The sequence below is a fragment of the Monodon monoceros genome, unplaced genomic scaffold (assembly GCF_005190385.1).
Source record: "Monodon monoceros isolate NGI ecotype Baffin Bay Population unplaced genomic scaffold, NGI_Narwhal_1 Super_Scaffold_3, whole genome shotgun sequence".
Lineage (NCBI taxonomy): Eukaryota > Metazoa > Chordata > Mammalia > Artiodactyla > Monodontidae > Monodon > Monodon monoceros.
Window position 1 is genome coordinate 59,802,140 of NW_021703780.1, and position 26,057 is coordinate 59,828,196.

Below are 26,057 nucleotides of genomic sequence, written 5' to 3' on the forward strand. Positions count from 1 at the left end.
GCCGGGCCCCACTGGCATTAGGCTCCCAGAGCCCAAGATGAGGGTCAGGGAGACTGAAGAGGCCAAGAAACCTGAACATCCTGCCTCAGAGGCTAAGTCCTTAGGCGGCAGGCACTCCATCCATCTGTGTTAAGCTGCCTGCCCTGCATTGCTGCCCCAAGCACACCATTTCCAGCCATAGGTGCTCCCCTGCTTTCCCCAGCACACAGCCTCACACACATAGGTCACCAAGCACTGGTGGCTTGGGTACCACTAGGAGATTAGGATCCTAGTTTGACTTCTCCCATACTCCTCTCCATATTATAATTTGGAATACGGCATTCTAACCTAAAACTTATAAATCATTAAGCTTAATATGCATGAATTGACTTGTGTCCCCCAAAAAGATATGTTGGAGTCCTAACCCCCAGTTCCTATGAACATGACCATATTTGGAAATACGGTCTTTGCAATGTAATCAAGATGTCATTCTGGAGTAGGGTGGGCCCTGATCCAATGACTGGTGCCCTTAAAAATAGATGCAAATTTGGACAGAGAGACACACGGGGGAGAAAGCATTGTGAAGAGAGAGAGAGAGATTGGATTGATGAACACCAAGAACTGCCAGCCACCATGGGATTAACTGGAAGAGACAAGGAACCATCTTCCCCTAGGGCCTTCAGAGAGTATGGCCCTGCAGACATCTTGATTTCAGACTTGTAGGCTCCAAACTGAGAGAATAAATTTGTTAGAAGCCACCCAATTTGTGGTGGTTTGCTGTGGCAGCCCTAGGAAACTAATGTAATGCACCAGAAACATACGCTCAATTAACCCTTGCCACCACCCTGGGAGGTAGGAAATATTACTATCCCCATCCCCTGGGGACAACTTCAAATGTGTCTAAGTAGGTGGAGAGCCAGCCTTTTAACCTGGGCCGCCTGAATCACAGCCCATGTTCTTAACCAGGAGATCAAACTTCCCCCTTCTGCTGTTTGGATAAAACAACAGCCCCTTCCTAAGCTTGAAAGTTGATAGAACCCACTAGAATGGCTACAATAAATAAAACAGACAATAACAAGTGTTGAGGAGGGTGTGCGGAAATCAGAACCCTCATAAACTTCTGGTGGTGATGTTAAATGGTGCTGCCACTTTGGAAACAGTCTGGTAGTTTCTCAAATGGTTAAACATAGTTACCACATGATCCAGTAATTCCACTCCTAGGCATGTACACAAGGGAAATGAAAATGTATGTCCACACAAATGATTCATACGTGAATGTTCATAGTGACAATATTCGTAAGTGCCAAAAAGTGCTAGCAATTCACACATTCATCAACTGATGAATGGATAAATAGGCACACAATAGAATATTATTTGGCCATAAAAAAAGGATAAAGTGTTGAACATGCCACATCATGGATGAACCTCCAAAACATTATGCTAAGTGAAAGAAGCCAGATACAACAGACTACATAGTGTATGACTATGTAGGAAGTGCACAGAAAGGCAAATTTATAGACAGAAAGCAGTTCAGTGGCCGCCTGGGCTGTGCTGGGGCTGGGAACGAGGGTTAATTGTAAATAAGAGATCTTACTGGGGGCGGGGGGGTGACTGTGTTCTGAAACTGATTTATGGTGATGGCTGCACCAGTCAGTAAAGTTTCTTAAAAAATCACAGAATTGTCTACTTGGAATGGATGAATTGTATGATATATAAAATAAAGCTATTTTTTTAAATTTTAGGTTTGAGGACCTATACAGATCAAGAGTCAGCCGCCTTAGACTATTTTGTTATTTTAGAGCAGAGTCGTGGCACTTGAGGTTTTTCAATGATAAAGTGCTTCACTTTATTTATCCAACTTTAGCTGCAGAAAAAAGCCAGAGTAACTTGGAGTTGAAACAGTGCAGGAGCCAAGATCAAACAATATTATTTGGACACTTAGGGGCTAGGAAGCCACTGCCCCCCTTCTCCGGAGCCTCTGAGAAGTCGATGAGGAACCAATGAAGTCGTGACATCTGTTCTTCCGCATCCTAACATCACCTCAGAGGCAGTCTTCAGCCTGGTGACAGTGACTCCTCTCTCAGCAGATCCAGCCTGGCTGCTGGAACTCCTCCGCCACTGCAGGCGGCCCACAGCATCCTTGGCGCTGCACTGCCTGAGAGCAGATCCAAAGAGGCACTGTGGTATAGTGGGTGGCTGAGCAGAGACACCGGACAGAGCACTCTCTGGAAATGCCTTTTCAAGTAGCCTTGCAGGGTATGCAAACCCTTCTCCTAATTCCCCAATATGATGTCCATGTCAGTGACTCCTCTTCTGGGAGGTCTGGAAGGCTTGAGTCGGACCCACCTATTCTCTTCTTGAGCTGGGTAACCAAAGGTGACGTGTTTGCCTGCCTCTCCAGATAGGACTTCGTCCTACTCCAGGGTAGTGAGTTGAAGAGGTTCTTGGCAGAAAACAGGCAGGGCGACAGATCCCATCTCTGCCTGGTCCTGGCTCGGTCAGGACTTCAGGCCCATCTTGGCCATCATCTCTTCGTAGACTGTCCACGCCATGGCTGCCATCAGAGTTCTGCGGAGGGCCCGGGGGACACCGCCTTGGAAGAAGCCACGCAGCCCATAATCCTAGGAGGAAAATGGAGGCCAAAACTCTGGGACTAAAGCAGCAATACACTTATATACCTGGCACGAGAGTGAGGCTCTCTCTCTGCATTACCCCATTGTTAAGTCTTACTTTTTAGACTTTTATAAATAATGTTAAAACTACGAATACTGGGTCCAAGGAGGCAATAAACTAAAAAAAAATTTTTTTGGAGTAGTTGCTAAGCTTTATCTTTTTTTAGGCTTGCTCCATCCAGGGGAATTTATTTCTTAGCTGAAAATCTTACCATTTTCACATATACTGAAGACTCTCTTTTCAAACTTCATGATTTTAGGTATAGAGAATAAGGAAGCAGGCAACCTAAGCAGTGTGATGAATATGATCCGACTCACAAATACTTGCTTATATCTAGGATAAGGCAGATACTTGCTGCAGATGCCTACTTGTTTCCTGTGCTACATACAAAAATTGAGTAGTACAGAAACATCTAAAGATCTAGGTGACAAATTTACTTTCAAAAAGAATATCTGATAACAGTACGTTTCCAAAGGGCTTACTCAGTGGCTTTTAAATAGCATTTTAGTGTACTTTACAATTACTGTACTTTTTATCTTCAATACCATCTGTCCATTTGCATTAGTGCGAACTCCTGGAAACAAAACAATGTGCTTGTGATTTTTTTCTGACTACATTTCTCCTAGATCCTTGTTTAGGTTAAGGAGTCCTCCCAGATCTCCTGACTAGGTAGGTCTGGGGTAGAGCCCAACAATATGCATGTTTAACAAATATCACATGTTGTCCTAATGTCAGGCTCCCTCCCTAAACAAACAGAACCAAAACAACAACAATAACAAAAAATCCCACAACCATAGATTTTTAGCAGTGATTCTCAACCTTGGCAACACATTGGAATCACCAGGGAACTTAAAATACTGATGCCAGGGTTTCATCTCCCCCAGAGATTCTAATATGATAAGCCCAGGTTATGAGCTGGGAATCGGGATTGTTTTAAAAGCTTCCCAGGTGTTTCTACCATGTAAAGGATAAGAGCTACTGCCTGAGAGAGAAAGCCTTAACCACAATATGAACCAATATTTATTCTAAAGCCTTACTTTGAAAATGAGTGTCACTGCCTGGCCAATCCACTGAAATTTCATTGGGGAGAGCTGCATGTGAGTTTTGATAACATCTGCAGGTTGAGTTACCAGTGAGGCCAGAATCCCAGCAAATATCCCACAACTGAAATTTACAACGGGAACAAGGACTGCATCCAACTGGTCTGAAACAGGACAAAGGCAACATTCAGTTATAAATAAATCCCACATTCATCAGATATCCATGTCAAGTTGCCCACTAATTCTTCCTGAAAGCCAGAAGGGTCTGGATTCAAACAAGGCTAAGAATTCAATATCTAAACTAATCAGTGTAAGTAGGATAATGGAAAAGTTCACCTTTTTACAACCATCAGCATAATTGACTCAGGCAAGAGTCATTCACTGATGCTAAAATATATGGATGAAAGGACAGGAAGTGTTATATAGATTTATATATTCAAAGTATCTCGCCACAGAGATACTTAGAAATTACAAAAGAACAAACAGTTGAGTTTTCAGTGGAGACACTATTTTTATAGTGATAAAAAGTTAACATCACCCACAGTGCGTCAAACGGATGTCATGAGCTTCCTGATATAAGGCACTGAAGACACAACCTCAGTTATGTGCTCCTCTTGCTAGAAAGGTATAAATGAATCTAGTTGAAAGGAAACATCAGGGAAACCCACACTGAGGTTATATAACTGGCTTATACTCTTGAAAATAAAAAATAAAAATTGCTACAAAATACGTTATTGGGAAAATTGGAGAAATCAAGACTATACATGAAAGAACTATCGATGGTTATACAAGAATGCATTTGTTCTTAGGAAGTACACACTGATGTATTTAAGGGTAAAGAGGCATCATGTCTGCAACTTATTCTTAAATGGTTTGAGGAAAACAATTATACACATAGAAAGAGAATAATGAGCTATGGAGTTATAGGTACTATTCTTGTGGCTTTTTTGGTAAGCATAAAATGATTTCTAAATACCAAATTAAAAAAAATTTTTAGGATGGATGAAGAAGTTAAAAATGTATATCCAAGCCCTCTTATTGCCTTAACTTTCTCCTGTAAGGTAAGGCTGTGACCTGTAGTGTCACACCTTCTGGCACCTGGGGAGAAGCAGCACATCTCCCAAACCACTCCAACTGACACCACTGTCTTGGGGGTGACATTCTGGCTTTCCCAATTAAACGACTTTGGTTGCAATTCCTTGCCCACATTATCCATAGACGCCTTACTGAATGCAGGTTCACTTTATAGGATGTGTTTCTATCAATGCCTGGCTCTGCTTGGGTGGATGTTTACTGCCTGTCGATTTTGCCCATGTCTTGACAACACGAGCTTTCTGGAAGCGTGGGCCTGCCAGAATGCTAGGGGTTTGGCATCTTTCTCTCCAACCGAAAGGAGGGCTCAAAACAATGTTAGCCAAGAGCACAGCAAGGGACATGAAAATATTTTTCTTCTAGCTCCTAAGCCATTGGATTTCCCAAACTTGTCTGATAAGAATCACAACAAGTGCTTCTTGAAAAATACAGTCTCTGAGGTCTTACCCCAAAGCTTCTGATTTAGGATGCCTTGGGTAGGACCCAGATCAGGCAAATGTGGGAAGTATTGCTGCAAAACCTATGCAAAATGAGCTTTATCCTACCCTCTCCCCGACTCAAGAATTACATACTATCAGTAGTCTGCCTTAGGAAGCTATAAACTCAAAAGGGCAGGGACCATGTCTTCATGGCCGCCCTCGCATCCCAGCACCGGGTCCCATGCCTGACACAATGCAGATATGGCTCGGTTTCTAAAACTAGGATAAGAATCTGGAGCTGCTAAGAACAACGAATAGTCTCCTATCTCAGAGAAAGTGACGAGGATGTGATCTCTCAAGGGATATCTCTTCCCACCACACCTTCCTTTACCCGTACCATGAAGCACAATGTTTTTGGTCTGGTTGTAAAACATCAAGTAGATTCCGGAAAAGGGGGCATCACGAAGGAGTGTTGCTGTCAGGCCACTGAAGAGACCCCGGTACCCCTCGCTGTGACAGATGCTCCTCAGGGCCGCGTAGATGCTCTCATAGCTGTACCGCCCGCTCTGCAAAGGAAGCACAGAACCAATGGCTGGCACAGTGGCCCTGGGTTTGCGCACTGAACGAAGCCATCCTCAGGGTGCATTACCGGAGCCCTGGCGGCTCTGGTTTGCGTGTGCTTGGCCTGACTACACAGATGAGTTCTCCGACCACATCAACCCTGTGTTAGGTTATAAATCGGGAGGTGGCATCAGTGACCACTTGACTCAAGAGCCCGGTGTCTCCGGTTGCCCACTCACCTCGTACCGTGTCTTGATCACAGTGATGGGTGACATGCAGACCCCCGCGACAGAGCGGGAGCCCACCCCCAGTATGACTGACTCCAGGGCAGTGGGGGGATGGCCTCGCAGGAAGTACTGCTTCAAAGAGTAGAGAGTGCCAAAGTAGATTCCAATGCCAGGGACGCACCTCACGATGGACTGCAGAACAAGTCGGAGGGAGGAACGGAATCAAACACCAACATGTAAGATCCTGTCTGAGCTGGATTTCCCCAAAGAAGACCCAGGATTTGCATGCAAGGAGTCGATTTAAGGTGTGGAGGGAACACCAATGGGAGAGTAGGGAAATGAGATGGGAGAGAAGGCAGCCAACAAAGTGTGTGTCATCTCATCAGTTATTGCCATGGGCAACGGAATCCCTCTGGGGAACTCTGGGAATCAGTATCCTAGGTTACCCTGCCACCTGAGGAGGGGAGGGAAGTTTTAAACATCAGCTCTCGTCTTTCATTGGTTAAGGGCTGCTGCGGGGTTGGGGTGAGCGTGAATTCCCTGCCATTTCCAGCAAAGTGAGTTCCTAAGGCCAGAAAAAGCTGTCTAGGCAAAGAAATGCAGGTGTGGAGGCGCTGGAGGGGTAAGGGCAAGGTCTGTTGACAGGTGGGGCGCCAGCTGCCTCTGCTCTAGGACTTCATGCTGCACTAAGAAGTCGTGCCCAGGATGCACAGGTGTGCTATTCCCAGGGCCCTCAAATGGAAGCCAGCGACAGTGAGAGGGACGGACAGGAAGACCAGAAAGGCCCTCCCACCGCCTCCAACCTCACGTACCCTTAAAAGAGAGGAGGTGTGAGGTGGATGAGAGACGGCTAGTTATTAAAGGAGGGGGTACAAGACAAGACCCAAAAGGCAGCTTACGGGGGACATCCCTTTCCAGAGGCCAAAAAGACTCTCCGTGCGAACCACATTCAAGAGCAGAGCCAACATCCCAACACGTCTGGATCTGAAGGCAGACGAAACGGAGGCAAGGAAGGAAAAATCACTTAGACCACATCCCTGTGAAAGAACTCCCCACTCACAGACTTCTCTGTATGGACTCCTTTCTAGAACACTTAAGAATCTCTAAAAGGCACCCTGGAGTTACTGAGTTCCTATGCGTTCATGATGTGGCAGGTGCATGATTCTTTGTCCATTCACACTGCAAGCAATGGGATAACTTCTCATTTTACATACACTCTGTGCACTTCCCACAGGGCTGAGCCCAATAGGGGACACACAAGATACACTCAATACCTATCTTATTTCCAGAAAACCACCCACTGCTTGTGCCAGGCAGCACAGTTATGACATTACAGGCTGGCACAGTAAAATGCAAACGTCACCAAGGCAGATCCCAGGAAGCTACTCAGGGAAGGACCCCACTTAATTAAGAGTATATATAAAACACATGAAAGCTCGGCCTGGCCTGTGTTTCTCTTTGCTCATCCAACAGAATGGAAGTTGACTGAACACAGTAAAGATGCGCCAGTGTCTGAGAGAAGTTGTTGAAACCAGGTCCTCAGTGAAAAGGGGGGGAGGGGGCGGGGGAACGGGGCAGCAGGCCTTACCCATGGGCTGAGGGCTGAAGGGTCTGCAGGCGTGTTTTGAGGAGATCCAGGGGTTGGAAAAGGAGGGTAGAGCAGGTCCCACTGATGGAGCCACACAGGAAAGCTTTGATCACGGGCTGCAACTGCAGGGCAAGAGAACAGTGTGTCAGCAGCTTTGTCCCAGCCTTCGTCACACCGGGACCAGTCAGCTCTCTGTAAGGATCTCTTAGAAACTCACCTGGTGGCACCCTGTATTAGCGTCAGACTTCACAGAAGGGAAAAGCATAGCCAGGAACGAACAGTGTTGGAATGTTATTGAGAACACAGTATACTCCAAGAGGTAGCTCTCTGGTCTTACTGATAACAACTTTAGTAATTACTGATAATTTAAAACTTATGGATAACTTTGCTCCTACTGAGCAACATAGTAATTTCCATCTGTGAATTATGCCACTGACCACACCTCCCTACTTGTCTTGACGATAAGTTATAGGCCAACTCCTTCTCGTCACAAAAGCAAAAATCAGTTGAACAGTGTTTTAACTCTGAACTGCTGGTTTCAGGTTCCCTTGGTTGTAGGGCCTGCAGGCTATTTACAGGAGTAAGACAAAGGAAGTGAAACCATAAGTGAGCAGGTACAATGTGAAATGTCTGTGCCACTTCCTGTAAAACCCATGCATTTCCTTAATGTAAAACTTTCCCCGTCATATACCCATTCGTCTCACCGGGACCTAAACAGATCGCAGGGGCACCACAAGGCCAGCAGCCACTCCTGGGTTTGCTGGCTGTCCTCTAAGCCGGGAGAGTCACACACACTGTCTAATCGAGAGGCGGCACCCAGGAGGGCAGGACTGCCTCGCAGACTGACTGTGTTTCCCCCAAGCGCACTCCAGAGGCCCCACAGCACGCCCCGGAATCCAGACGCAATCAAATGGTTGTGAAAACACACTTTTAAAAATCCAAGCAGGAAACAAATGTCCTCTTTTCCAAAGGAGACACTTGGCAAACTCCATCCAAAGATCGTCTCTCTTCTCATTAAATGGCATTTGCACTATTACTTTTTAATAAATGGCATACTATAGTCCTAAAATGCTATTAAGATGAAGTTGCCTGTTATACACGTCAAAAAAAGTACCTACCCGGAACCAAAATGTTTGTAATCTGTGGTATTTGTTTCACAGAGAAGAGAGATTATTCCACGTTTCACCAAAAGAGCAAGTCTCAATTTATAACTGGAATTCCTTAAAAGGACTTAATAAGTTCAGATAATAAATACTGGAGCTTATAACCACGTTCAAATAGCCTTCCAAGCATCAAAGGTAAGACCACTAGTACAACCAAGCCAGATGGGAACAGCTTCATCAGATGTGTGTCCTGCTCCTTTTGCTAACCCATATTCCCACGAATTTTGTTTCTCAGCCTCATCCGAACCTTTGTGGCATCAGTGAGCCTCTCTTTCCTGCATACTCAGCCTCTTACTTCCACTGACATCTTCTCCTTTGTCTGGAACAAGCTTGAAAGCCCCCCATATTTCCAACCTGATGCCACATCATCTCCACTCCCTCTTCACTAGCCACCCTTCAGGTTCCCCAGTCTGCCATCCAGGTAAAGCCCCTCCACTAAAGCTGCCTCACCAAGGACCTGCCATATCCCAGGACCCCTTTCCCATCTGTGGCCTTCTCTTACTTGGCCTCTCTGGTGCATTTGAAACAGCTGATCGCCGCTCCTCTCTTTGTGGTTTCTGGCTGCCCTTCTAAGCCTCCTTTCCCCAGCCACAGATGTTGCTGTTCCTCTTATCTCCCCGTAGCTGCGGCCTCTCAGGGCACCCTCATCTCCACACCACACCATGCTCGACGCACACATGCCGGCAACGCCCACACCTCCAGCCCACTTCAGCCTCTCTCCCGAGTCCACTGTCCCCATGCTTCCCCCACCTCCCCTCGAATGGCCTGTAGGCATCTCAAACTCAACATGCCCTAATGGAAACTCTGTCCACGGTTCTCCACACGCTTGCCTCTCCTTCGTGTCCCAGCAGGACATTTGGGAGACAAATAAGACTCCTTGGTCTACCTACTGTTTCATGACCAACTCCTACTGATGACCCCTCATTCCTCCCAGAGCCTGCCCCCCACTGATCCATCCTAGTGATCTCCTTGGGGGTCTCCAGCCTCAGCAGTGCCAACCCCCGCTACCAGAGCAGCCTGGGGTGAGGCATCCATATACAGCACCTCGAAATCTCACAATGCTCGTAAGAGCTAGATGTTCAAACCCATTTTCCAGATGAAACTGGAGCTCACAGGGATGACAATGTATCCTAAGTCACAGGGTTTGAAGCTACTGGCTAAGACTCAAAGTTCATGCTTTTTTTCACCATTCCTCCCAGTCTAAGTGACAGCCCAGGGCACTTCCCAGGCAGCTCAGCAGCGTTCTGCTGTTGGCTGTTGACCACCACCAGCTCCTTCTGGAAATGTGCTCTGCCTCTGGCTTCTGGGATTAACACTGTCCTGATCTTCCTCCCACTTCCCCGGCCTCTCTGCTTTCACATGCAGAGCCTCTTCTTTTCCACCCTTCTGTCCACACTTGCAAGCTGTCTTCTGCAGACTCCCATATCCACTTAATCCGACGTCCCACAGGCACCGTGGGTTGACATTTCCAAACCTGAACTCATCTTTCTTCCTCACCCCCCATGTGCCCCTCCTCCAGGGCACTCCATCCCAGTGAACACCCTGCCATTGATCTACCCTAACCCCACACTCGCGTTCAGTGCTCCTCTTCAGTGCTTCCACGGCACCAGAGCCCACCTGCCTTATGACTGAGGGTCAAGGACAGAGGAGGCCTGGACTGTCCTGTTCATGGTGGTTCCTCCAGCACTGACCACGGAGCCTGGTCCACAGCAGGTGCTCAACAATCAAGAATGAATGTATCAGGGACTTCCCTGGTGGCGCAGTGGTTAAGAATCCGCCTGCCAATGCAGGGGACACGGGATCGAGCCCTGGTCCAGGAAGATCCCACATGCCGCGGAGCAGCTAAGCCCACGCGCCACAACTACTGAAGCCCGCGCGCGTAGAGGTCCTGCTCTGCAACAAGAGAAGCCACCGCAGTGAGAAGCCCGCTCATTACAACGAAGAGTACCCCCGCTTGCCTCAACTAGAGAAAGCCCTCGCACAGCAACGAAGACCCAACGCAGCCAAAAATAAATTAAAAAAAAAAAAAAAAAGAATGAACGAATCACTTCATCTAACAGGAAATCTGCACATGGCTCTCCCTTGAGCACAATTCCACAGGATAAAGCTTAGAGGGCCCTGCAGGCCACATCCCTGGACAGGGGACTCTCCCCTGGCTCCCCCCAGCCCTTTACTCCAGTAAGGCTGTAGGAATGGCCTGCAGTTACAGCTTCTAAGCAGTTCTCTTTGGAGCTGCCTCTCTAACGCTCTCACAGGTTGTGTATGGAACTACTGTATACTGCTCCCCAACGCCCAACACACTGTCCTCCATTGCAGGAACTATTAATGTTTTTATTTTTACAGCACATTGCTTGAACATTTTATTGGCTAAATAAATATTTGTGGATACATGCATAGAGCCCATAACTTTTTTAACTTTGTAATTTTCCAGGTCCATTAGCATAGAACAGATGCAAAATATAAACCAGCAGTATAGACTAACCTCTGTTAAAAACAAAACAAAACAGGTAACATAATTGTTTTAAAAAAATAGAATTTACACTTTTCATTTTTAAGATATTGTCAATGGTGGATGGCATACCCTTTAAGGCATGCTTGATTTTTTTTTCCTAAACAGCCCAAATTTATTCAAGGTAAATAAAACGAATAATACAGCTGGCTTTTTTGTTTGTTTGTTTTTTGTTTTTTGAGGGGGGGTAGGGCAAAAACAACCAAACAATGATACATAGATACATAAAGGCAATAAGCAGACTTGAATAGTTAGCAAACAGGTTCCACAAGCCACTCCTACTCCCCTTTAAAAAAAACTATATCCTAAATCCAATTCAGATCTCCAGGCCAGAGCTGGAGGACCCAAAAAGAAATACGTAAGCACATGTTATAAAATGTAAACGTAGAGCGGTCCCCGCCTCCACCTTTGTTAAAGATAAAAAACAAAACAAAACAAAAAACCCCACACCCCTGTCCTGTCCCCGGCGCAGGTGGGCCATGACCTTGACCTCAGGGAGAAAAGTAGCCACGGCCAACTGCCCCTCCCGGCCTAAAGCGAAGCCGCAACCCCGCCTCCACCCACCGCTAGCAGCAACTCAGCCAGACCGTCCTCGTCGGCCCAGCCCAGCCTCCGCCTCCGCCTCCGCCTCCGCCTCCACCAATGGCAGCCCCGCGGCGCGAACATAGCAGCCAATCCAGGCGCGGGAGGGGCGTGGCCTCGTGGCGAGGGCAAACCGCACTGGTTCCCGGGAGAGTCCACCTGGTCCAGCCCGCGAGCGCTGTGCAGCCCTAACCCACCTCGCTCGTGCAACGATCTCTCCTCAGGCTTAGCGTTATTGCCGGGCTTTGCAATGGTCCAAATATCTACCCAGGTGTCCTCCCACTCGTCATTTTAGGCATCCAACTCAAAGCAACGTCCCGTAGCGCTCGCACCTCTCTCTGGACCACGCGGGCACATTCCCCCCCGACACCGGCCAAGGCCCCGGCAATTCCGCCTACCTCTACCCAGATTACCAATACAGGAGCGAGACCTTTGCTTGCCTATCCCAAGGACTGGACTGCAACTTCTCTCCTTCCTCCCTCCCTCCCCTCTTTTAATCCCTTAGTCAAACTCCATCTCTGCCGCCACGTCCCCAACCAGTTATGCGCGCATCCCGGAGGCAGAAAAGGTTCCCCGAGGGCCGCTGACCCTCGGCAACCTTCCGAATTTCCCTCCCCGAGCCGGCAATGCCGGAACCCCTGCCTTCCCTTCCCCGCAGGTTACCATAAGCGTTTCCACCCTGTCTCCGACATCTTGAGGCTGCAGCAGCGCCGGGCGTGACTTCTGAATCATTTGAGGGGAGGCCTGCGACTGTACTGGGCCCGGGGTGCCGTCGGTGGGAGCTCAGGCCCGGCCCTGACGATTCTAGAGAAGACGACGCGATGGCGGTAGCCGGGCGACGCGTTCTACCGCGCGGCTTCTCTGCAGTCTGCGCTGGTCGGGGGTCGGGACCTGCGCGCCCACCGCACGTGAGTGGCTCCAGGCGCCGCTCTTCACTAGCTCAGCCGACTGCGAGGCTCTGCTGCCCTGCCCATCCTGTCCCGTCGCCGTCTTCAGGACTTGAGAGTATTAGACAGGGTTCATCCGGGAGTGGAGAAAGCCGGAGGAACTAGATATAACGGCGGAATTTAGCTTCCGGGGTTGGACGCGGGTCGCGCGCTGGCGAGGGTGTGCTCCTTAGTGCTACCTCGTGGAGACCTCCGGAACTGCAGGATCGGGGCTTCCCTGCGCCCGGAGCTGCATCGGGCGTCTGCAGGGAGGTATGCTTCTGGGCGCCACGTCTGAAGGTAGTTACAGCCCAGACTCGCTCTGCCCAATGCGGTAGCCAGTAGCCAACTGTGGCTATCAAGCACGTGAAGTTTGGCTAGTGTGACTGAAGACCAGAATTTTAAACTTGATTTAATTATAATTAATTTGTATTAAAACCCGAAGCAGTGTGGAATATTTTTCCATTAAACACAACTTTATTGTCTTGGCAGATCCACATTTCCCTTTAAACGCTGAAAATTTCGTGCCAGAAATGTGCTGTAAGTTATCCACACGCTGGATTTCTAAGACGTGACAATAAGATAAAATAATCTCATGAATAATTTTTACATTATTACGTGTTGAAATGATATTTTGGGTGTATTGAATTAGGTGAAATAATTATTAAAATTAATTTTATCTCTTTGCTTTTTTCATATGACTACTAGAACACAAGATTACACTTGTTATCCTGTGATAAAGCATAATGGAAAAGAATATGAAAAAGAACATATGTATGTAAAACTGAGTCACTTTGCTGTACAGCAGAAATTAACACAACATTGTAAATCAACTATACTTCAATAAAATTTTTAAAAATTGCACCTGTGGCTCGAACTACTTTTCTACTGGACAACACTGGCCTCCCAGAGAGGTGAATGGGTGTGTTATGATGGCCTCTATCCTACAACTTATAGAGGCTCCTCTCCATGAGAGCATCCCCTCCAACCCCAAACACGCAGCCTTAAGAGCCTCCCAGGGTAGGCAGTGCCCTCAGCAGTGTGGAAAGTCACCCTCTGTGCCCGGTCACAAGGATGGGCGCAAACAGGAGGAAAAAAGAATTCTAATGGCCTTACCAGAAGCTTTGGCGAAGAGGACGGTCCTGTCACTGCTTTGGGTTTCACAAGAGAGAAACACCTTTCTTCCTTCCATGCCAGTGACCTTTGCCTTCAGCCTCACCACTGAGCTAAGGGTGAGTGGTCTAGGAGAGAGCAATGGGGGAGAGTGGCTGGTGGGCTGGTCTCCTGAGAAAGGGAGGGATGACCCCGTGGGAGGATGAGGCTGCCGGAGTGGAGGTCCTGGGGTTCTACTCCAACATATCAGGGGCCCTTGCATTTGTCACCTGCTAGCTGTGTATTCACCTCAGCTTCTTCATCTGTCAAGTTGGAGATAATGTACTGACCTCCCAGGATTATAGTAAAGATTGAACAAAATAATGTGTGCGTGTTTCGCAAGAGACTAGTCAAATATCAGGAATTATCATTTCAGTAGCGGCCCAATAATTATTTGTGGACTGAAGTAAATATTTACAGGCACATGGGCTGGATTTCTCTAAATCAGAGGCAGCCAAAAGTAGTTCATCATCACCCTATGTAGAATATCTTTATGTTGGAACACATAACCCATCTTCAAGCTTATCACCTTGTCCTTGGATGAAAACGGAACATCTAACAAGTTTAGATTGGTCCATGAGAAAAGCAAAAGTAGAAACTCCTCTTTTGACTCAGGATTGCTACATGAGCCCTCATCTTCCATCGCAACACATGGAATAACCCCATGCCAGCTTACTCCTAACTTGAACCCAGGCAAGGAAACAGACCTCTTGAAGGTGATGGTCATGGTTCCTGTAAAGACTGCATTGGCACTGTTGAACACCGTCATGAAAAACGTGTCTGTCATGGTCCCCAGTGCGCCACCATGGATAACCCTGCAGGGGCAGACGAGGGGAGAAAGGGAAAGAGTCACCCAGGACTCCACTCTGCACGGCGAGGTTCCAGTGTGGTGACATGCTGAAGGGTTCCCTGCAATCCAGAACAAGATTCTTGCATCGCTCAGGGTAGACAGCGGAGATGTGAGAGCAAAGAAATGCAGGGGAAGCAAACAAGGCTGTCTGAAGCAAGTTACACCTGCTTAGAAGAGAATAAATTAAAGCAGAAGAAACTCCCCACCCCACAACCAGCTCCAACCACAAAGTCTGATGAATCTTGTGTTCCCTCTTGGGTTGGTCTCAGGGGGAACTAGAAAGGTGCAGTGAAAACAGCATGGGCTTTGCAGGCAGAGAGACCTAACTCTAAATCTCACATTTCTAGCCATGTGACCTCAGTCAGAGAACCACTTGGGCCATCTGTTTCTTCATCCATAAGATAGGAATATCTCCTAAGAATTTTTGTGGGCATTAAATTAAGACAGCCAAATCTCCATGTGCAGGGTCTGGCATATACTGGCCACTGAACAAGAATAGTTTTTCCCCCTTCTTATTTCCAATGTCCACTGCTTACTCCACTGCCATTTAGGAGGTTCAGGAAGTCCCTAACAGGGAGAGGCTACACCTCGGGTGGGTGACCGAGGGGCTAGCAGAGCCTCCCTAACCAGGGAGTCAGTAGAATAAAGCTGCAGTAACCAAGAACCTGCTGAAGGCAGCCATGGACCCACCAACTGTCCTCTCACCCCCACCCCCCCCTGCTCTTTGACCAAGAAAAAGCCCATTTGAGCTACTGGCTGGGATGGCTCTCTGTGCCTCACCCAGGCAGCCCCTCCAGGAGGGGCTCAGGCTGGAGCAAGCAGATGCACTTCTTTTCCAAGGCACTGTGGAAGATGACGTACTCAAAGCCGAGTTTCTTCATCTCTGTGATCCAGAAGAAGTGGTGGGTGTCTTCTACCATTTGGACTGGAGAGTAGAGTTGAGTCGGTGTGAAAGACGTCGAGCTGGAGTCTGACCCTTGGGACGGTGCGGTCTCCAGGGCAGAAAGCATCCAACCGGAGGAGGTCCTCAGGAAACCCACTGCCCTCAGCTTCCCATCTGCACCCCCCGGGATGGCCCCATAAACCTCTGAAGGAGACGAGCAGCTTCCAAGGAAGGGATGAGATCAGCAGTGTGAGGGACAGTGAGGGGTGAACTGCCTGTGAATTTGGGACACCGGTGTTCCTATCAACTGAATAATAAATACTAATCTGAATGCATTGATTGTGGCAGATCAAGGAATAGGCAGGCAAAAGTCCTTTCTGTAAATTAAATATATATGTCCCCTCTCACTGCCACAGGTCTGAGATTTCAGAGAAATTTGTCTATACAGTATGACTTGAATTGGGGATAATTTAGAGGACTTAATTAGAGGTAAAGCCTCCAATATATAAAATCCAAGACTTGTCAAACACCTGCATTTTTATCATGAATCTCAAAGCAGAATTTCGAATGACAGCTTAGGTATATAAAATTAGAAGACTTCGGCTGGCTCCTGTCTCTGCAACGCGGGATCCGGTGTTTGTTTTCCATCTGATGTCCTTCACTGGTTCAAGAGCTCAGCTCAAACTGACCACTAGAGGGAGCATGAGTCCTGTCCATAACAGGTTCTGGCTTCTGGCCTCAGGGGTCAGTAAGATACTGCCCCCTGGCTGCATCACTGAGCTTCCGACCCTGTGCGTACCAGGGTAAAGGCACTGGTCCTTAATCCCAGGCACTGCCTCTTCCCAATTCCTCACTGAGACTGCACCTGTCTGGTCTACAAGAGAGGATGGGGCTGGCAGGTATAAGGAGATGCCGGGGTGACTGCAGACATGGGTGGAGAGAGCACTACCCCAGGAGTCAGGAATTCCTGATTCTAGTCCAGGCTCTGACAAAAACTCACTTCATCACCTATCTAGGCCTCAGTTTTCTCTCTTGTAAAATAAGCAGGTTGAACAAGGTGGCCTCCACATTCCTTTTCTGGCCTAATATTGTGTGAGTCTAGGATCACCATGCCCAGACTGCCTTGCACCTGACTCTCAGGCTAATGCAGCCCACACAGGAGGTGCTGGAACTGGGCTGGGGCACAGAGCTCCTCGAGGAAAATGCACACACATAAGCAAAGATTTGCCAACAGTCCTGCACTAACCAGAGCCCTGCTCCAGCCGAGGTTAAGTGCTCCTGATACAGGGATGTGAACTTACCAGGGACAGCTTTAGTGATCCTAGCTAAGTCTTTAAGGAACTGCAAAGAGCGCAAATAACCTGGAAGTCTCGTCCCCGTCCCAACCACCATCTTCTCCATGTGTTCATTGTACAGCCTCACCATGATTGGGCTCCAGCTGGCGTTGGGTAGGGAATAATCCTTTGTATTGGAATGGAGGTGGCTACTTGAGACCTGGAAAATCCAAAAGAGGTAGCTGACTATGCCTGATCCAATTCCAACTTGATTCATTCATTTATGCATGTATTTAATAGATGGGGCAGTTTTCACCAGGCAGAGCCTGTACAAATAAATGCCCAGAGATGAGAGAGAGCATGTTCCCAGAACTGTGCAAGGGGAAAGGTCTAGTGGTAGGGAAGGGGGGCAAGGAAGGAGGTCAGAGAGAAAAGCTAGGGCCCAAGCTGCCATGTTAAAGAATCTGGGCTTTATACAGAAGAGCTATAAGCAGGAGAATGAAACGGTCAGATTTCCTTGTTAGAAGGATTCCTACTTGCACATGGGAACCTGTAGTCTGGTCAAGCCTCAATGACATTGGGAGCCTGGTTGATAAACAATTCAAAGACACGGTCTTTTCCCGGCTGTTTCCCTCTCCTGCTCTCCCATGTCCTCCAGGCTCTTCTCCCAACACAGTTCACCTTGGTTGACTCTCTGGCTTATTAGGCCTCTTTACTGTCCCATTACAGCTGGGGGCTCCACCAGAGACTCCCTTTTCCGGCAGACAGAGGAGAGGAGGACCAGGTCTACGTGGCCAACCCTCCTCCCAGGGTTTTGGAAAATCCATCATATGGCAACATTTTCTTGTACCTTCCACCTGGCTACTGTTCATATCATCAGTGCCAATCAGTCCTTCTTGCTCTTGTACAGTTTCTACATTTTTTCTGGCTTAGTTACTGGCTTACTCACAGTTCCCTGTATACGCTCTTACCTACCTACACAGATGGAGAAAATACAGATTCATATATTATTTATAGACAGACAGGCTTTTAAGAGGGGGAAAAGCCTAACACCTAGGAATGGTCCCCGATCCTTACTGCCCTCTTGCAGGGAGCTTTTTGCCAGCTAGTAGAGGGTAGAGTGGCATTTGAATTCTGTCTCCCTAACTTCTTCCCGTTAATACACTGCACTGAATGGTACTTGTCCTTTAACCGCTTTGAGCATTAGTTGTTAAATCTGTAAAATGAGAATAATACCACCTGCCCTGTAGGTTGCTGTGAGGACTGCATGCGGTCATGATATTGGAATGTACCTGGCTCAGTACCTGGCCCAGAGCAAGCATTCTAAGATGTTAGTTTCATCTGAATCCAACAGGAAAAGTCTCTCCTTCTCAAGTTTGATTCCAAAGAATTCTTTCCTGGTACTGATCATATGAAACCAAACCTGAACTCAAAATATTTTGGAATGAGTTTACTCATCTTATGAAACAATGAAAGGGGTGACATCCAATCGATGCTACTTTTGAGCACTTAATTTGCACACAATTCATTTTTTTATTGGGGTATAGTTGCTTTACAATGTTGTGTTACTTTCTGCTGTACAATGAAGTGAGTCAGCTATATTTATACATATATCCCCTCCCTCTTGGAACTCCCTCCTACCCACCACCCCATCCCACCCATCTAGGTCACCACAGAGACCGAGCTGAGCTCCCTGTGCTATACAGCAGGTTCCCACTAGCTATCTGTTTTACACATGGCAGTGCACATACATCAGTCCCAATCTCTCAGTTCATCCCCCCTTCCCAGCCCCATGTCCACATGTCCGTTCTCTATGTCTGCGTCTCTATTCCTGCCCTGCAAATAGGTTCATCTGTACCATTTTTCTAGATTCCACATATATGCGTTAATATACGCTATTTCTGTTTCTCTGTCTGACTTACTTCACTCTGTATGACAGACTCCAGGTCCATCTATGTCTCTACAAATGACCCAATTTCGTTCCTTTTTTTGGGCTGAGTAATATTCCATTGTGTATAAGTACCACATCTTCTTTATCCATTCATCTATCAATGGACATTTAGGTTGCTTCCATGTCCTGGCTATCGTAAATAGTGCTACAATGAACATTGGGGTGCATGTGTCTTTTTGAATTACGGTTTACTCAGGGTATATGCCCAGGAATGGGACTGCTGGATCATATGGTACCTCTATTTTTAGTTTTTTAAGGAACCTCCATACTGTTCTCCATAGTGGCTGTATCAATTTACATTCTTAGAGAACAAACTTATGGCTACCAGGGGGGAAGAGTGAGAGGAAGGGATAGTTATGGAGTTTGGTATCGACATGCACACACTACCATATTTAAAATGGATAACCAACAAGGATCTACTGTATAGCACAGGGAACTCTGCACAATGTTATGGGCAACCTGGATGGGAGGGGAGTTTGGGGGAGAATGGATACATGTATATGTATGGCTGAGTTGCTTTGCTGTGCACCTGAAACTATCACAACATTGTTAATTGGCTATACTCCAATATAAAGTAAAAAATTTATTCAGTGGCTTGAAAAAAAATAAATTAAAAAAAGTTTACATACCCACCAACAGTACAAGAGGGTTTCCTTTTCTCCACACCCTCTCCAGCATTTACTGTTTGTAGCTTTTTTATGATGGCCATTCTGACCAGTGTGAGGTGATACCTCATTGCAGTTTTGATCTGCATTTCTCTAATAATTAGTGATGTTGAGCATCTTTTCATGTGCCTCTTGGCCATCTGTAGGTCTTCTTTGGAGAAATGTCTGTTTAGGTCCTCTGCCCATTGTTTGATTGGGTTGTTTGTTTTTTTGATATTGAGCTGCATGAGCTGTTTGTATATTTTGGAGATTAATCCCTAGTCAGTTGCTTTGTTTACAAATATTTTCTCCCATTCTGAGGGTTGTCTTTTCATCTCATTTATGGTTTTCTTTGCTGTGCAAAAGCTTTTAAGTTTCATTGGGTCCCATTTGTTTATTTTTGTTTTTATTTTCATTATGCTAGGAGATGGGTCAAAAAAGAACTTACTGTGATTTATGTCAAAGAGTGTTTTTCCTATTTTTTCCTCTAAGAGTTTTGTAGTGTCCAGTCTTACATTTAGGTCTTTAATCCATTTTGAGTTTAGTTTTGTGTATGGTGTTAAGGAGTGTTCTAATTTCACTCTTTTACATGTAGCTGTCCAGTTTTCCCAGCACCACTTACTGAAGAGACTGTCTTTTCTCCATTGTATATTCTTGGCTCCTCTGTCATAGATTAGGTGACCTTAGGTGTGTGGGTTCATCTCTGGGCTTTCTGTTCTGTTCCATTGATCTATATTTCTATTTTTGTGCCAGTACCATACTGTCTTGATTACTGTAGACTTGTAGTATAGTCTCAACTCTCAGAGTCTGATTCCCCAAGCTCCGTTTTTCATTCTCAAGGTTGCTTTAGCTGTTCAGGGCCTTTTGTGTTTCCATACAAATTGTAAAATTTTTTGTTCTAATTCTGTGAAAAATGCCACTGAAAATTTGATAGGGATTGCATTGTATCTGTAGATTGCTTTGGGTAGTATAGTCATTTTCACAATATTTATTCTTCCAATCCAAGAACATGGTATATCTCTCCATCTCTTTCTGTCATCTTTGATTTCTTCCATCAGTGTCTTATAGTTTTCTGAGTACAGGTCTTTTGTCTCCTTAGGTAGGTTTATTCCTAGGTATTTTATTCTTTATGTTGCAATGGTAAATGGGATTGTTTCCTTAATTTCCCTTTCTGATCTTTCATTGTTAGTGTATAGGAATGCAAGAGATTTCTGTGCATTAATTTTGTGTCCTGCAACTTTACCAAATTCATTGATTAGCTCTAGTAGTTTTCTGGTGGCTACTTTAGAATTTTCCACATGTAGTATCATGTCATCTGCAAACAGTGACAATTTTACTTCTTCTTTTCCAATTTGGATTCATTTTATTTCTTTTTCTTCTCTGACTGCCGTGGCTAGGACTTCCAAAACTCTATTGAATGAGTGGAGAGAGTGAACATCCTTGTCCTGTTCCTGATTTTAGAGGAAATGCTTTCAGTTTTTCACCATTGAGAATGATGTTTGCTGTGGGTTTGTCATATATGGCCTTTATTAAGTCAAGGTAGGTTCACTCTATGCCCAATTTCTGGAGAGTTTTTTTTTTTTATCATAATTGGGTGTCTAATTTTGTCAGAAGCTTTTTCTGCATCTATTGAGATGATCACATGGATTTTATTCTTCAATTTGTTAATATGGTGTATCAGACTGATTGATTTGCGTATACTGAAGAATTCTTGCATCCCTGGGATAAATCCCAATTGATCATTATGTATGATCCTTTTAATGTGTTGTTGGATTCTGTTTGCTTGTATTTTGTTGAGGATTTTTGCATCTATGTTCATCAGTGATATTGGCCTGTAGTTTTCTTTCTTTGTGACATCTTTGTCTGGTTTAGGTATCAGGGTGATGGTGGCCTCATAGAATGAGCTTGGGAGTGTTCCTTCCTATGCAATTTTTTGGAAGTTTGAGAAGGATGGGTGTTAGCTCTTCTCTAAATATTTGATAGAATTCACCTCTGAAGCCATCTGGTCCTGGACTTTTGTTTGTTGAAAGATTTTTAATTGCAGTTTCAATTTCATTATTTATGCTTGGTCTGTTTATATTTTCTATTTCTTCCCGGTTCAGTCTTAGAAGGTTGTATGTTTCTAAGAATTTGTCCATTTCTTCCAGGTTGTCCATTTTATTGGCATAGAGTTGCTTGTAGTAGTCTCTTAGGATCCTTGGTATTTCTGTGGTGTCAGTTGTAATTTCTCCTTTTTCATTTCTAATTTTATTGATTTGAATCCCCTCCCTTTTTTTCTTGATAAGCCTGGCTAAAGGATTATCAATTTTGTTTATTTTCTTGAAGAACCAGCTTTTAGTTTCATTGATTTTTTTGCTGTTGTTTTCTTCTTTTCTATTTCATTTATTTGTGCTCTGATCTTTATGATTTCTTTCCTTCTACTAACTTTGGGTTTTGTTTGTTCTTCTTTCTCTAGTTGCTTTAGGTGTAAGGTTAGGTTGTTTATTTGAGATGTTTCTTGTTTCTTGAGGTAGGATTGAATTGCTATAAACTTCTCTCATAGGACTGCTTTTGCTGCATCCCATAGGTTTTGGGTCTTTGTGTTTTCAGTGTCATTTGTTTCTATGTATTTTTTGATTTCCTCTTTTATTTCTTCAATGATCTCTTGGTTATTTAGTAGTGTATTATTTAGCCTCCATGTGTTTGTGTTTTTTACAGTTTTTTTTCCCTGTAATTGATTTCTAAACTCATGGCACTGTTTTCAGAAAAGATGCTTGATAGAATTTCAATTTTCTTAAATTTAAGAAGGCTTGATTTGTGACCCAAGATGTGATCTATCCTGGAGAATGTTCTGTGTGCACTTGAGAAGAAAGTGCATTCTGCTGCTTTCAGATGGAATGTCCTATAAATATCAATTAAATCTATCGTTCTGTGTGTCATTTAAAGCTTGTGTTTCCTTATTAATTTTCTGTCCTGATGATCTGTCCATTGGTGTAAGTGGTGTGGTAAAGCCCCCACCATTTTTGTGTTACTGTCGATTTCCCCTTTTATAGCTGTTAGCATTTGCCTTATGTATTGAGGTGCTCCTATGTTGGGTGCATAAATATTTATAATTGTTATATCTTCTTGGACTGATCCCTTGATCATTACGTAGTGTCCTTCCTTGTCTCTTGTAACAGTCTTTATTTTAAAGTCTATTTTATCTGACATGAGTATTGCTACTACAGCTTTCTTTTGATTTCCATTTGTATGGAATATCTTTTTCCATCCCCTCACTTTCAGTCTGTATCTGTCACTAGGTCTGAAGTGGGTCTCTTGTAGACAGTATATGTATGGGTCTGTTTTTGTATCAATTCAGCCAGTCTGTGTCTTTTGGTTGAAGCATTTAATACATTTACATTTAAGGTAATTATTGATATGTATGTTCCCATTCCCATTTTCTTTATTGTTTTGGGTTTGTTTTTGTAGGTCTTTTTCTTCTTCCGCTCTTGTGTTTCCTGCCTAGAGAAGTTCCTTTAACATTTGTTGTAAAGCTAGTTTGGTGGTGCTGAATCCTCTTTGCTTTTGCTTGCTATAAAGCTTTTGATTTCTCTGTTGAATCTGAATGAGATCCTTGCTGGGTAGAGTAATCTTGGTTATAGTTTTTTCCCTTTCATCACTTTAAATATGTCCTGCCACTCCCTTCTGGCCTGCAGAGTTTCTACTGAAATCAGCTGATAAACTTATGGGGATTCCTTTGTATGTTATTTTTTGCTTTTCCCTTGCTCCTTTTAATATTTTTTTCTTTGAATTTAGTTTTTGTTAGTTTGATTAATATGTGTCTCAGAGTGTTGCTCCTTGGTTTTATCCTGTATGGGAGTCTCTGTGCTTCCTGGACATGGGTGGCTATTTCCTTTCCCATGTTAGGGAAGTTTTCGACTATAATCTCTTCAAATATTTTCTCAGACCCTCTCTCTTTCTCTTCTTTTCCTGGGACCCCTATAATTCGAATGTTGGTGCGTTTATTTTTTCCCAGAGGTCTCTGAGACTGTCCTCAATTCTTTTCATTCTTTTTCCTTTATTCTGCTCCTCAGCAGCTATTTCCACCATTCTATCTTCCAGCTCACTTATTCGTTTTTCTGCCTCAGTTATTGTGCTATTGATTCCTTCTAGAGTATTTTTCATTTCAGTTATTGTGCTGTTCATCTCTGTTTGTTTGTTCTTTAGTTCTTCTAGGTCTTTGTTAAACATTTCTTGTATTTTCTCGATCCATGCCTCCATTCTATTTCTGATATTCTGGATCATCTTTACTATCATTACTCTGCATTCTTTTTCATGTAGGTTGCCTATTTCCTCTTCATTTATTTGGTCTTGTAGGTTTTTACCTTGCTCCTTCATCTGTAACATATTTTTTTTGGCATCTCATTTTTTTTGATGGGTGGGGCTGTGTTCCTGTCTTGCTGATTGTTTGGCCTGAGGCGTCCAGCACTGGAGTTTGCAGGCAGCTGGGTGGAGCTGAGTCTTGGTGTCAAGATGAGGATCTCTGGGAGACCTCACACTGATTAATATTCCCTGGGACCTGAAGTTCTCTGTTAGTCCAGCAGCTTGGACTCAGCACTCCCACCACAGGAGCTCACGCCCAACCCCTGTCCTGGGATCCAAGACCCCACAAGCCATGTGGCACAGCAAAAACAAACAAAAACATAAAACAAACAGAAAAGAGCAGAACAGTAACAAAGAATAAAAAATTAAATAAAATTAGAAAAATAAAAAATATATTAGAAAAAAATAAAAGTGAAACAACAACAAAACAGAACCAGAACAGCAGAAAGAAAAAAGAAAATAAAGAAAATGAAAAATGTTTTAAATTAAAAAGTAAAAAATTCCCTGGTGCCTTCTCTATCAGTGTCCTTGCCCCCACAGTGAGCTACAGCATACCCCTGCCTCCCCAGTAGGCTTCCAAGACCTCTAGGTAGATATCTGGACCCACTGTGCCAGCCCCAGCTCTGCATGTGTTCCTCTCACCAGCGTCTGTTCCTGGAGCTGGCCCAGAGCACACATGCCCATGCAGGTCAGCTGGGGCACAGGCCTCCACAGGCTCACCCGCAGGGGCTGGCACAGCCAGAGAAGGCCTTGGAGGAGGCGGCACTTGACCTACCTGTACATGCATGGCCAGAGGAATCCCTGTCAGGGGCGGCCCCGCTGGGGCCGGCACAGCTGGAAGAGGTGTTGGTAGGGGTGGGGGTGGGGGCTGGGGGGGCAGGAGGGTCAGGCTTGGGACCTGCCCAGCCGGAGGGGGCCCCAGGGGGTGGGGATTCAGGCCTGGGACTCCAGCAGGCTTGCCAGGGCCTGAGTGGGTGGGGGAGAGGCTGGCTACATTCCCCTCCAATCCCCTGATCCCCCTAAGGTCCCTCTCTATCCCTGCTGATCCATTCGCCGTGAGTGGCCTCTCCGAGTGTGGGACCCTCTCCCCTTCCCCAGCCCCCCGCAGGGTACTGTCACACCTCCACCTTTCTTTCCTCTTTCCTTCCCTCCCACATCCTACCTGGTCATGCAGGTATTCCTCCCATCCCCTTAGGTGTCCGAGGACCACTATCAGTTCCTAGTAGGTGCCCTAGTTGTGAGGAGACGCAAACTCCATGTCCTCCTATTCCACCATCTTGACTCTGTTCCACAATTCACTTTTTTTAAAATTTAAGGTCTTCATTGTATTTATTACTTTTTCCATTCAGCACCGTTAAGATCTACCCACGATCTGGGTATTTTGTAACTTCCTGTGATCTCCTTTTGAACTGAAGACTTAAAAAGTGAATATTATTTGGTTCCAAAGCTTGTGCTTTTTAAAACTGTATTTTTTTTACATCTTTATTGGAGTATAAATGCTTTACAATGGTGTGTTAGTTTCTGCTTTATAACAAAGTGAATCAGCTATACATATACACGTATCTCCAAATCTCCTCCCTCTTGCCACAATTCACTTTTAATTATGCCCTTTATTTTTTGGTCCAGAAAACGCTACATTAAACTGTCATCACTGCTCTCCCTTGAGTTGCCACTAATCAGATTCTCTTTCCCTGATTCTGCTTGTTCTGGGGAATCAGCAACCCAACTTTCCCATACGGGAAATGTTCAGCAGGGTCAGTAAGACTGGAGGAGCCTCCAGATGTTGTCTCTAAGTTCCCAGTTTGAGGGTCCACCCCTCAATATAGGACGAAATGGCCAAGTGGAATGAGCATCTTCTAAGAATCAGGAGTCCTGGCTCTAAGGCTTTGCTGTGGCCTTGGGAAGGCCATCTTGTATCTCCAGGCCTCAGATTTCTCATCTGTCAATGGAGTCTAGGGTTCCTTCCACCTCCCTCAATCTGGGACTCTCTGACCACACTCACAGCTGCCCGCACCTGTACACGATGTGGGTACACATGGTGATGTGTGGGGGCTGGCATCCAGTCTGACTTGAGCATCCGGGGCTGGCCAGCCAGGGCTGGGAGAAGGGGTGCTGCCTGTCGGTGCCTCACCAGCCACCTGAGACCTCTCTGCAGCATGATGTCCAGCTGAGATGTCCCAACTGAACCTCCTTACAAAGGCAA

The 26,057-nt window shown here is 45.5% G+C and overlaps 1 protein-coding gene across 1 annotated transcript; it reads right to left on the minus strand.

Moving 5' to 3' along the window:
• Positions 1 to 1,800: 1,800 nt before the first annotated feature.
• SLC25A38 (solute carrier family 25 member 38) lies at positions 1,801 to 14,686 on the minus strand. The gene is made up of 9 exons (XM_029244226.1): positions 14,619 to 14,686; positions 13,876 to 14,000; positions 12,497 to 12,881; positions 7,580 to 7,701; positions 6,891 to 6,975; positions 6,004 to 6,183; positions 5,601 to 5,769; positions 3,690 to 3,856; positions 1,801 to 2,600 (listed from the first exon to the last, which is right to left on the minus strand). The coding sequence occupies exons 3-9, from the start codon at positions 12,563 to 12,565 to the stop codon at positions 2,478 to 2,480; spliced, it is 915 nt and encodes a 304-aa protein (XP_029100059.1). The 5' UTR covers positions 12,566 to 12,881; positions 13,876 to 14,000; positions 14,619 to 14,686; the 3' UTR covers positions 1,801 to 2,477.
• Between the last annotated feature and the right edge of the window lie 11,371 nt (positions 14,687 to 26,057).

What these genes read in the sequence shown, in the direction of transcription:
- SLC25A38 (XM_029244226.1), bottom strand. Translation starts at nt 12,565, where the DNA reads ATGATTCAGAAGTCACGCCCGGCGCTGCTGCAGCCTCAAGATGTCGGA. An exon ending in TCTGGAAAGGGATGTCCCCC is followed by an intron (nt 6,184 to 6,890) that starts GTAAGCTGCCTT and finishes CTTGTTCTGCAG; the next exon opens with TCCATCGTGAGGTGCGTCCC. An exon ending in CAGTGACACTCATTTTCAAA is followed by an intron (nt 2,601 to 3,689) that starts GTAAGGCTTTAG and finishes TTTTCCTCCTAG; the next exon opens with GATTATGGGCTGCGTGGCTT.